General features: G+C 41.5%; 1 protein-coding gene across 5 annotated transcripts in view; it reads left to right on the plus strand.

Annotated features, from left to right (window-relative positions):
- znf410 (zinc finger protein 410) overlaps nucleotides 1-12,634 on the plus strand; it is a 17,528-nt gene continuing 4,894 nt past the window's right edge. Inside the window, exons 1-9 of one of the 5 annotated variants that reach the window (XR_004211939.1) lie at nucleotides 1-128; nucleotides 1,126-1,222; nucleotides 1,311-1,362; nucleotides 1,505-1,637; nucleotides 1,823-2,008; nucleotides 4,585-4,727; nucleotides 6,422-6,643; nucleotides 12,058-12,220; nucleotides 12,317-12,498. Coding sequence is in view for 4 of the 5 variants with exons in the window: in XM_020496884.2 (XP_020352473.1) it covers nucleotides 1,330-1,362; nucleotides 1,505-1,637; nucleotides 1,823-2,008; nucleotides 6,422-6,643; nucleotides 12,058-12,220; nucleotides 12,317-12,498 (919 nt within the window). In the remaining variant the exon portion in view is untranslated. Of the gene's footprint in view, nucleotides 129-400; nucleotides 584-1,125; nucleotides 1,223-1,310; nucleotides 1,363-1,504; nucleotides 1,638-1,822; nucleotides 2,009-4,584; nucleotides 4,728-6,421; nucleotides 6,644-12,057; nucleotides 12,221-12,316; nucleotides 12,499-12,634 lie in introns of those variants that run through there. The other 4 variants (XM_020496884.2, XM_020496887.2, XM_020496886.2 and 1 more) reach the window with 4 other exon arrangements.

Consider the following 12,634-nt stretch of genomic DNA (forward strand, 5'->3'; position numbering starts at 1 on the left):
CAGCAACCAGCGGATATCAACTGCCGTTTCCAAAACTGAAATGCGGAAGTACCAGTTTTGTCTCTCAGGAAGTCCCGTAGAATTGGGTTGGCTGGTACGTTTATTTGATGTACAAATAAGAAAACAAGGTAAAATGTTTAAATGAATCTTTAGTAATTAATGTTTTGTCTTAGTGTTTTGATTATAGTGTTGATGTGCGACGTAGATTGACTGTTGAGAAGCTTTGTTTTGGCATAAGAAGCTAGCAAGCTATTAACTGCAATGTTAACAAACTCACCGTCCAACTAGCTAACGTTAAAATAGCCACAGTTTTCGATCCAGTTTTTAATTTTTTTTTTTTAGCTGCAATGGGAATAAAAAAATATCGTATTGTATGAAGATAGTCAGAAACTGCTTAGCCAATAGAAATCACGGTTGTAGGCGATGATTGCTAGCTGCTCATGCGCAGTTTTACGTCATCGTGTCTAACGGTCGTCTCGTGCCGAATTTCCAAGTGCAGACCGTCAAATCGAAGGCACACCTTCGATATAGTGTTTTTTTTTTTACGAAATTGAAAACTTGTCAGTTTGTCACTTTCAGGAAGGTGGAGTAATGACATATTCAAATTCTTAAAACATTTTCTCGAATATAGATTGTTCCTGTAGATTTTGAGAAAATGACCAACTAAGGAATTATTTTTGACTTCTCACATTGATTTCTTAACTCTCCAAACCCCGGCCTGGTCTGTTTCGCAAGCGTTCCCGGAAGTCTCGCGATGTTGCGACTCTGTTTAGAAACTCTGTGTATTTAGTTTTTACCGTTGTGTTACTTACTGTTCATCTATCATAACTGGTAACATAGCTATATTCTGTTTGGAGAAACAGTAGCTGCTGTGCTGGTGGTAGCTTGCTATGCAGCCAGCCAACCAACCAACATTATTGATGTTGCATTAGCTAAACATAGAGGCTGTGCTAGTTAGCCAGCTAACTAGTTAGCCTTCACAGATTATGCAAAGTTTGTTGTGATTCCTAGTGAGTTGACGGACTAACAGCTCAGTTAACTAATAGACGCACGCACTTTTGTTGAGATGTTGGTTGCTAGCTTCAACAAGTCATTCAACCAAAGAGGTTTATATAATCTATTTAGGTTTATGACGACTTCATGAATGGAAACTGATGAAACCGAGATGATAATTCTCACCCCAACCCTAATAGGACATCTCACTTAAAAGCTCATTTTGGGGGTAAGTAATGGACAGTAAAGTACAATACGTTTTTGTAAGGATGAAAATTCCTCCCCAGTTTAATGCATAGTTTGATTTATCCCAACAGATCTCTCAAGGTGTAATCCATGCTGTCAGATGAGCTTGACTCCAAACCTGAGGTAACAACACACTATTCACCTGCCAACATGAATGCATGGATGTATTTATTTGGAGTCTTCCATTTGCACTTATAGATCCACCCGTAGCTACATAACAGCTTGATAGATTCTCTCTTCCTCACTTCCCCCTCTGCTTCTGCAGCTGCTGGTTCAGTTTGTCCAGAACGCATCCATACCTCTGGGGCAGGGTCTGGAGGACTCGGAGCCCAAACACATCTGCCTTCCCCTGCTGGCTCCCGCAGACAGCTCCCTGTGCACACAGCTGGGTCTGACAGGTCAGACAGATAGCATGAGACGGCTATCAAAGAGAATGACTGGAAATCCTCATAGACCATAAAAATACCTTGTGTTTTTCATATTATATATTCCCACTTGGACTAAATCTCTCTGAACCTGCTCTGTCATTGGTCCTCAGGCAACTAACCACTCCACTAATGTAATCTGTTACTTTATTCCTCAGAGGGTGGTCTCAGCCATGTGTCAGCAAGGTCTCCGTCCCGTTCAGAGTTTGGAGGTGCAGAGCGGAGCCCCATGGTGGTGCACCACCAAGCCCGCAGCCCTCACATGCCCCCCAGCCCCCCTCCCGTCCTCCATGACCTGCAACGGTCAGAGAACACCTCCTATGTCCTTCTGAACCTCGCCAAAGGTATGGAGACGCAGGCCCCAGGCATAAAAAACAACACTTCTATCACCATATTTCTAAATAGACAGCTACCTTTTCTTCCAGGCCATGCCTGCATGTGGTGCTGTAAAGTGATCATGAGATGTTGATACTCTTTGAAGAGGTAGGGTTTTAGACATTTTCTGGTATGGGCATAGACTCTGCTGTCCTAGCATCATGGGGAAGCTGGTTCCACCATTGGGGTGCCAGGACAGAAAATAGCTTTGACTGGTCTAAGTGGGAGCTGACCTAAGTACTTGAACAAATTTCACTTTTAGTGTATTAAAGTAGTCAAATGTAGTATTTGGTCCCATATTCCTAATGCAATTATTACATCAGGCTTGCGATTCTACACACTTGTTGGATGCATTCACAGCTTCTTTTGGTTGTGTTTCAGATTATGTTTTGTCCAATAGGAAGTGAATGGTGAAAAATGTATAGTGTCATTTTGGAGTCACTTTTATTATCGAACATGTTTGTGAACACTTCTACATAAATGTTTATGCTACTATGATTATGGGATAATCATGATGAATGATGTAGCCTAGAGGTTGAGGGTGTTGGGCCCGTAACCAACAAGTCTCTGGTTTAAATCTGTAACTGGTTTAAATCAGTGACTTTCTCACTCATCATTATCTACTCGCATAGAAAGAGAATTACTCCAGTCATCATTCACCATTCAGTTCCTATTGTTTCAAGTTTAAACGTTTGTACGCCATGTGCACAGGACACAACCGGTGTAAAACAATACAGTGAAATTCTTCCCTCGATAGCTGTTTCCCAACAATGCAGTGATAGTAGTAATAATAATAGTAAATATAATCAAGTGGAAAAAACCACCAGAAGTGCGATATAGGTTGAAGAAACAAGAGAATACAAGTATATACAGGTCAGTGTTAGTACCTTATTCAATGTTCAGGGATACTGGAGTAGTTGAGGTTGGTTTATACATAAAAAGTGACAGGGTAGTAGGATATATACAGTTGAAGTCAGAAGTTAACATACACCTTAGCCAAATGCATTTAAACTCAGTTTTTCACAATTCCTGACATTTAATCAGAGTGAAAATTCCCTGTCTTAGATCAGTTAGGATCACCACTTCATTTAGAGAATGTGAAATGTCAGAATAATAGTAGAGAAGGATTTATTTAATATTTTCTTTTATCACATTCCCAGTGGGTCAGAAGTTTACATACATTCAATTGGTATTTGGTGGCATTGCCTTTAAATTGGTAGCCTTCCACAAGCTTCCCAAAATAAACTGGGTGAATTTTGGCCCATTCCTCCTAACAGAGCTAGTGTAACTGAGTCAGGTTTGTAGGCCTCCTTGCTCGCACACGCCTTTTCAGTTCTGCCCACAAATTGTCTGTGGGATTGAGGTCAGGGTTTTGTGATGGCCACTTCAATACCTTGACTTTGTTGTCCTTAAGCCATTTTTCCACAACTTTGGAAGTATGCTTGGGGTCATTGTCCATTTATTTATTTTAGTTTTTATTTTACCTTTATTTAACCAGGTAGGCAAGTTGAGAACAAGTTCTCATTTACAATTGCGACCTGGCCAAGATAAAGCAAAGCAGTTCGACAGATAAAACGACACAGAGTTGTGTCGACACACATGGAGTAAAAACAAACATACAGTCAATAATGCAGTATAAACAAGTCTATATACAATGTGAGCAAATGAGGTGAGAAGGGAGGTAAGGGCAAAAAAGGCCATGATGGCAAAGTAAATACAATATAGCAAGTAAAATACTGGAATGGTAGTTTTGCAATGGAAGAATGTGCAAAGTAGAAATAAAAAATAATGGGGTGCAAAGGAGCAAAATAAATAAATAAATAAATTAAAATTAAATACAGTTGGGAAAGAGGTAGTTGTTTGGGCTAAATTATAGGTGGGCTATGTACAGGTGCAGTAATCTGTGAGCTGCTCTGACAGTTGGTGCTTAAAGCTAGTGAGGGAGCTAGTCCATTTGGAAGACCCATTTGCAACCAAGCTTTAACTGACTGACTGATGTCTTGAGCTGTTGCTTCAATATATCCACATAATTGTCCTCCTCATGATGCCATCTATTTTGTAGTGCACCAGTCCCTCCTGCAGCAAAGCACCCCCACAACATGATGCTGCCACCCCCGTGCTTCATGGTTGGGATGGTGTTCTTCAGCTTGCAAGCCTCCCCCTTTTCCCTCCAAACATAATGATGGTCATTATGGCCAAACAGTTCTATTTTTGTTTCATCAGACCAGAGGACATTTCTCCAAAAAAGTACGATGTTTGTCCCCATGTGCAGTTGCAAACTGTAGTCTGGCCTTTTTGTGGCGGTTTGCTGAGTGGCCTTTCAGGTTATGTTGATATAGGGCTCGTTTTACTGTGGATATAGATACTTTTGTACCTGTTTTCTCCGGCATCTTCACAAGGTCCTTTGCTGTTGTTCTGGGATTGATTTGCACTTTTCGCACCAAAGTGCGTTCATCACTAGGAGACAGAACACATCTCCTTCCTGAGCAGTATGACGGCTGTGTGGTCCCATGGTGTTTATACTTGCGTACTATTGTTTGTACAGATGAACGTGGTACCTTCAGGTGTTTGGAAATTGCTCCCAAGGATGAACCAGACTTGTGGAGGTCTACAATTGTTTTTCTGAGGTCTTGGCTGATTTCTTGAGATTTTTCCATGATGTCAAGCAACGAGGCACAGCGTTTGAAGGTAGGCCTTGAAATACATCCTACATCCACAGGTACACCTCCAATTGACTCAAATTATGTCAATTAGCCTATCAGAAGCTTCTTAGGCCATGACATTTTCTGGAATTTTCCAAGCTGTTTAAAGGCACAGTCAACTTAGTGTATGTAAACTTCTGACCCACTGGAATTGTGATACAGTAAATTATAAGTGAAATAATCTGTCTAAACAATTGTTGGAAAAATAGCTTTTGTCATGCACAAAGTAGATGTCCTAACCGACTTGCCAAAACTATAGTTTTTGTGGAGTGGTTGAAAAACTAGTTTTAATGGCTCCAACCTAAGTGTATGTAAACATCTGACTTCAACTGTACATGTAAACAGGGCTGAAAAGTGACTGGAAGCTGGAATATATAAACACTTAGGGTAATATATACATGTAAAGAAGAGTAATAGTGACCAGTATTTAGATAACCCAAAACTAACTGCAAATGCATCCGAGTTTGTAGAGTCACAAGCTTGATGTAGTCATTGTGTGTTAGAAATATGGGACAAATGCTAAACTTTTGATTACATTACATGGCCAAAAGTGTGTGAACATCATCGAACATTTCATTCCAAAATCATGGCCATTAATATGGAGTTGGTCCCCCCCCTTGCCTCCATAACAGCCTCCATTCTTCTGGGAAGGCTTTCCACTAGAACTTTGCTGCGGGGACCTGCTTCCATTCATCCACGAGCATTAGTGAGGTCGGGCACTGATGTTGTGCGATTTAGTTCTGGCTTGCAGTCGGTGTTCCAATTCATCTCTAATATGGTTGAGGTCAGGGCTCTGTGCAGGCCAGTCAAGTTCTTTCAAACCGATCTTGACAAACCATTTCTGTATGGCCCTCGCTTTGTGAGGACATACAGTGCCTGACTGCATCAAATCTGAGAGAAAAAACTTGCTAGCTAGGCGAGGCAGCATTTGCTGCGCTCCCTGAGCTTGTCTACAAAAACCAACGAGTCCATTCAGATTAAACAGCCTACCTGATGTTTGCTCAGTGTAGCCTACAGTCTGCTCGTTCTCATTTAGCTAACTTTGAATTCCTTAATTTTAATTCCATTTTTGCATTGCATCTCTCACTTTACTTACTGCACATGGATCCTCTTTGACTGTAGTGGTGCTTTGATAGGCTGACCAAAACACCTATGTGTTTTTTTTTTTATAGGGCACACGTCATAAAAACTACATTCAGTTTTATTAAATTAAGAATTTCAAATGTCATGGTATATAACAATGTCACATGGATATTTTAATTTAATTTAGACAATGCCTTTCATTGTTAAAATAGGCCTATACAACAACAACAACAACAAAAGTATTCACACAAGTAATCGAATACTAACGTCCGTTTGGGTATTAGAATAACCGTGGCCATCCCTAGTTTTGAAATGCAGTATTTAACTGTTATCTGTACTGTGGTGTGACAAAGCAGCTTTGAAATGTCATGCAAATGCACTGACAAGTGTTTATTATCTCATCTCTGGGTGCTCTGTCTTTGCCATGCTCTGTCTCTGTCTGGCAAATGATCACAATTATTCTCTTATGACCTTGTTTTGTTTACTTTGTAGGATTGAGATAACGTGACAAGGACACTTCATCATGCCCTGACAAACTCTCTCTCTCCTCCACCCTCCTTTTTCTGTTCTCCCTCCCCTCCCTCCCTCTTCTCCCAGGTCTAGCAGCCTCTTCTGAGCCCCTAATCTTCTCAGCAGATGGTGCAGAGGAAGAGGAAGAAGAGGTGATCTCGTCCGGGGACTGTGGCGTGGATGGCACTGCCCCCTGGTACCTGAGGGTACAGGAGCTGGCGCACGACAGCCTCATCGCAGCCACGCGGGCACAACTGGCTAAAGATGCCAAGGCTAGCCAGGACGCTAGGGCTGGGAATGGCACCAACAGTAATGTCACTTCTTCTTTTTTTAAAGTTTTTTTTATGGTGGTGGGTTGACTTTAATGATGGTTTACTGTTTGGCTGTCCCTGACAAAAGAAATTATTGGTCAGTCAAGAGTTCTCCTGTTCTTTTGACCATTCGATTGGTTGAAATGTTTAAACCTATTTTTCCATATATAGACACACCCTATCTGAATAAAACCAACTACATATATGTCTGATTCAATAATTAAGACACACAAATGACCCAAGAAAGAGCCCGATGGTCACACTGTGTTAAAAAAATGACAGTGAGTGCCTGTGTGACTGGCGCACATTGTCTCGCTCTCCTCCCTACTGCATCGAAAAGACACCACAGCACAGCAAGTGTTTATTCCTCTGTCCGTGCTGAAGCTGCAACATAGTTACAGACATTTAGGGTCTTACTTGTTTCTGACTGAAAAGCATCTCCTATTCCCTCAACCCTTGCTCTCTTTACATGAAACATGTAAGAATGGCATGCATGTGACTAATAGGGCCTGACCAATATCCTATCATAATCACATCAATAAATTGGTTATAACAAACTCCGAACACGGTAATGTCGACAGCAGAATGGATACGGAAGATGTGAAAATAAACTCAAATGGGCGAATGTTTACTGGTTTCTCAGGAGGGAAGGGGAAGTCAGATCTGTGGAAGACATTTTACTTAGTTGTGGAAACTACTGGAGATCCAGAAAAAGGAGGGTATAGGAGCAAGCATTGCGAGTGTGCCAAAAAGTTGCTGTAAGATTACAATATCATTTTTTTCTGGCCATTTGGAACAGTGTAAACCGCATTCGGTAAATAAGTGGACCAGAGAGTCTGTTCTAATGAAAAACAAGATATTTAAAGCCTTTGCTACAGCAGATGAAAAACAGTTGCATGCCTTCGTGAATTGCAGTTTATTTATTGTTTAGGCTAATTATTCAAAGCTCGCAGCCGGCTATGACACGGCCCAGGATCTAACCCTGATCTGTAGTGACGCCTCTAGCACTGCAATACAGTGCCTTAGACCGCTGCGCCACTCGGGAGGCCCCATACCAGTCTGTTCTAACGAAAAAATGTGGCTTGGTGCGCAGTAGGTTATTAAAGAATCACTCAGAGGCAACTGAAGCAATAACTTTCTTATTTCTGTAGATATACAGTACCAATCAAAAGTTAGGACACACCTACTCATTCCAGGATTTTTCTTAATTTTTACTATTTTCTACATGGTAGAATAACAGTGAAGACATCAACACTATGAATTAACACATATGGAATCATGCAGTAACCAAAAAAGTGTTAAAAAAATCTAAACATGTTTTATATTTGAGATTCTTCAAAATAGCCACCCTTTAACTTGATAACAGCTTTGCACACTCTTTGCACACTCTTTGCACACTCTTGGCATTCCAGGTAGTCACCTGGAATGCATTTCAATTAAGAGGTGTGCCTTGTTATTTTGTGGAATGTCTTTCCTTCTTAATGCATTTGAGCCAATAGTTGTGTTGTGACTAGGTAGGGGTGGAATACAGAAGATAGTGCTATTTGGTAAAAGAAGAAGTCCATATTATGGCAAGAACGGCTCAAATGAGCAAAGAGAAATGGCATGTCAGTCAATCCGGAAAATGTCTTGAACTTTAAAAGTTTCTTCAAGTGCACTCTCAAAAACATCAAGTGCTATGATGTAACTGGCTCTCATGAGGACCACCACAGGAAAGGAAGACCCAGAGTTACCTCTGCTGCAGAGGATAAGTTCAATAGAGTTACCAGCCTCAGAAATTGCAGCCCAAATAAATGCTTCACAGAGTTCAATTAACAGACATCTCAACATCAACTGTTCAGAGGAGACTGTGTGAATCAGGCCTTTGTGGTCAAATTGCTACAAAGAAGCCACTACTAAAGGACCCTAATAAGAAGAAGATACTTGCTTGGGCCAAGAAACATAAGCAATGGATATTAGACCGGTTGAAATCTGTCCTTTTGGTCCGAGTCCAAATTTAGATATTTAGTTCCGACTGCCATGTCTTTGTGAGACGCAGAGTAGGTGAACAAATGATCTCCGCATGTGTGGTTCTCACTGTGAAGCATGGAGGTGTGGGGGTGCTTTGCTGGTGACACTGTCAGTGATTTATTTAGAATTCAAGGCACACTTAATCAGCATGGCTACCACAACATTCTGCAGCGATACGCCATCCCATCTGGTTTGCGCTTAGTGGTACTATAATTTATTTTTCAACAGGACAATGACCCAACACACATCCAGGCTGTGTAAGGGCTGTTTGACCAATAAGGAGAGTGATGGAATGCTGCATCAGATGACTTGGCCTCCACAGTCACCTGACCTCAACCCATTTGAGACTGTTTGGGATGAGTTGGAGCACAGAGTGAAGGAAAAGCAGCCAACAAGGGCTCAGCATATGTGGGAACTCCTTCAAAACTGTTGGAAAAGCATTCCAGGTGAAGTTGGTTGAGAGAATGCCAAGATTGGACAAAGCTGTCATCCAGGCAAAGGGTGGCTACTTTGAAGAATCTAAAATGCAGTTGAAGTCGGAGGTTTACATACACCTTAGCCAAATACATTTAAACTCAGTTTTTCACAATTCCTGACATTTAATCCCAGTAAAAATTCCCTGTCTTATGTCAGTTAGGATCACCACTTTTTATTTTAAGTATGTGAAATGTCAGAATAATAGTAGAGAGAGTGATTTATTTAAGCTTTTATTTCTTTCATCACATTCCCAGGGGTTCAGAAGTTTACATGCACTCAATTAGTATTTTGTTGCATTGCCTTTAAATTGTTTAACTTGGCTCAAACATTTCAGGTAGCCTTCCACAAGCTTCCCACAATAAGTTGGGTGAATTTTGGCCCATTCCTCCTGACAGCTGGTGTAACTGGGTCAGGTTTGTAGGTGTCCTTGCTCACACACGCTTTTTCAGTTCTGCCCACAGATTTTCTATAGGATTCAGGTCAGGGCTTTGTGATTGCACTCCAATAGCTTGACTTTGTTGTCCTTAAGCCACTTTGCCACAACTTTAGAAGTATGCTTGGGGTTATCGTCCATTTGGAAGACCCTTTTGCGACCAAGCTTTAACTGACTGACTGATGTCTTGAGAAGTTGCTTCAGTATATCCACATAATTTTTATATCCTCATGATGCCATCTATTTTGTGAAGTGTACCAGTCCCTCCTGCAGCAAAGCACCCCCACAACATGATGCTGCCATCTCCGTGCTTCACGGTTGGGATGGTGTTCTTCGGCTTGCAAGCCTCCCCTTTTTTCTCCAAAGGTAACGATGGTCATTATGGTCAAACAGTTCTATTTTTGTTTCATCAGACCAGAGGACATTTCTCCAAAAAGTACGATCTTTGTCCCCATGTGCAGTTGCAAACGTAGTCTAGCTTTTTATGGCGGTTTTGGAGCAGTGGCTTCTTCCTTGCTGAGCGGCCTTTCGGGTTATGTCGATATAGGACTCGTTTTGCTGTGGATATAGATGCTGGAGGAAACAGGTACAAGGTCCTTTGCTGTTGTTCTGGGATTGATTTGCACTTTTTGCACCAAAGTAGGTTTATCTCTAGGAGACAGAACACATCTCCTTCCTGAGCGGTATGATGGCTACGTGGTCCCATGGTGTTTATACTTGCATACTGTTGTCTGTACAGATGAATGTGGTACCTTCAGGCATTTGGAAATGGCTCCCAAGGATGAGCCAGACTTGTGGAGGTCTACAATTTTTTTCAAGAAATTTGTTTTGTTTTAAAACAAGTTTTAATGACTCCAACCTAAGTGTATGTAAACTTCCAACTTCAACTGTATATTTTGATTTGTGTAACGCTTTGTTTTGGTTACTACGTGATTACATATGTTATTTCATAATTTTGATGTCTTCACTATTATTCCACAATGTAGAAAATGTGTACAAAATAAATAATTCTCACGGGACTAGTATTACTAGAGAAAGTTGGTTACGTAATTATTACCCCAGAATGTTTGTTATTCCAGAGGATGACTCCGATGGGATTATATTTTATCCAAACTGCCCCGTTATTCTTTTTCCCCAATAAATTGACAGTTTTTTTCTTGGTGTGAAGATAGTTCAACACCTCCAGGCGATAACAGGATACACTGATAACTCCAGCTTGGTTCACAAGTTTCTAAACCGTACCAAACCAGCTTTGGCATAGTGTCTCCATAATATTTGAATTGAGAAAATGTGATCATAATCATTAGGATATTTTAGCGATCTGCAGTAGACGTCCTAAATGCCCCCCCAGCCTTCAGATGTGAGCTAAACAGTGTACTTGCACTTGAGATGCGTTTTAAGGCTATGGATGTGAAAGTGAACTACAAATGTTTAGGTCAGTTACATTAAATATCCGCTGATGCACTGATGCATTTGGAAATATTAAATTCATAATTCATACACACAAAACAGATGAACAACAGCATTCACTGTAAACATGGAGGCCCTTCATATATAGGCTATGTGCAGCACTTTGTTCAATTTATCAAATCACTTATTGTTTTCTTCTCAAACCTTGTGCAACCCCTGTCAAACAGAAATTTCTCTCAAAACACAGAGATGGCGATTCGCACGGGACTAGTATTATCGCCAAAAAACAGTAGGTTATTCTGGCTGGAATTGTTACTCTTGCAATGTACAAATTACTGACATGGCAGATTGGTACAGGACTAAAATGACAGATGTGGTGTTTTGCGCTGGTACACGTAATTACATTCCCCTCCCCAGTAAAACTAATCCAGTCCGAATAGGGTTTAAGGACAGGGCCGTTTCTGCTGCTGCTGCCTCTGCCGCATTGTTCTTAATCCCAATATGCTGTTTAATTTAGCTATTATGCACATAGCAACATGGGGTAAGGCGCCAATTCTACAGTGCACTGAAGTTTGTTTCAGAACCGCGGACAGCGACCATATCCAACGAGGGAGAAGGTGCATTTGTTGGAAAATTATATTAGAGTGCACCATTATTTTTTTACATACTATAACCATATACAATTTCAGCATCGCATATTTTAGAGTGATGGACTGTGCCATCCCTGTGGTCTCTGCAATTGATTAGTCCACGAGACAGGCGTGAATCAAATAGTTGTATTGTGCACCATGGAAAAAAAATGAGTTGTGACTGCTCGACTAAAGAAACCTCGGTTGACCAACAGCCTGTTAACCATACAATCGACCCGTCGACTAAATGGGGTCAGCCCTTATTTACTGTCACCAACTAACCACTGAAGAGCAAGTGTTATCGCTGATACTTTAGCTGATACTGGGTATTTGGTATGTATTAGGATCCCCATTAGCCGCTGCAAAAGCAGCAGCTACTCTTCATGTGCACTATAATGCAAAGGAAGACATCAGTATATGGTATCGCATCCCATTTCTGCTTTTGTTGTCTAGGTGACCACCTGCCCAGCTTCCTATCGGAGGGGGCGAAGAGAGAACAGCCGGCGAGGCCCAATCGTACACTGTCGTCTAAACAGATCCTCCGCTGCTCCTTTGAGGGCTGCTACAGAACCTTCACCTGGCCTGCTCACCTCAAATACCACCTCAAAACACACAGGTATACACACACACACACACACACACACACACCATATTCTCCATATTCAAATATTCACCTCAACTGTTCATATACGTGCGTGTGTGTGTGTGTCAGGAACGACCGCACGTTCCGGTGTGGGGCAGAGGGCTGTGGGAAGAGTTTCTACGTGCTGCAGCGTCTGCAGGTCCACATGAGAACTCACAATGGCGACAAGCCCTTCATCTGCAAAGAGAAAAACTGTGGCAAGAAGTTCACCACCGCAGGAAACCTCAAGAACCACAAACGCACACACACAGGTGGGGACAGTCAGAAACACACACACACCACACACACAAAGAGGTACACAGTGCTAGAGCTCAAGTGCACATACGCAGGAAGGACATCTCTTTTAGTTTGCTCTTTATCCAGTAGTAGGGCATAGAAGTAAACTGA

The sequence above is a fragment of the Oncorhynchus kisutch genome, linkage group LG12, assembly GCF_002021735.2.
Source record: "Oncorhynchus kisutch isolate 150728-3 linkage group LG12, Okis_V2, whole genome shotgun sequence".
In the NCBI taxonomy this organism is placed as follows: domain Eukaryota; kingdom Metazoa; phylum Chordata; class Actinopteri; order Salmoniformes; family Salmonidae; genus Oncorhynchus; species Oncorhynchus kisutch.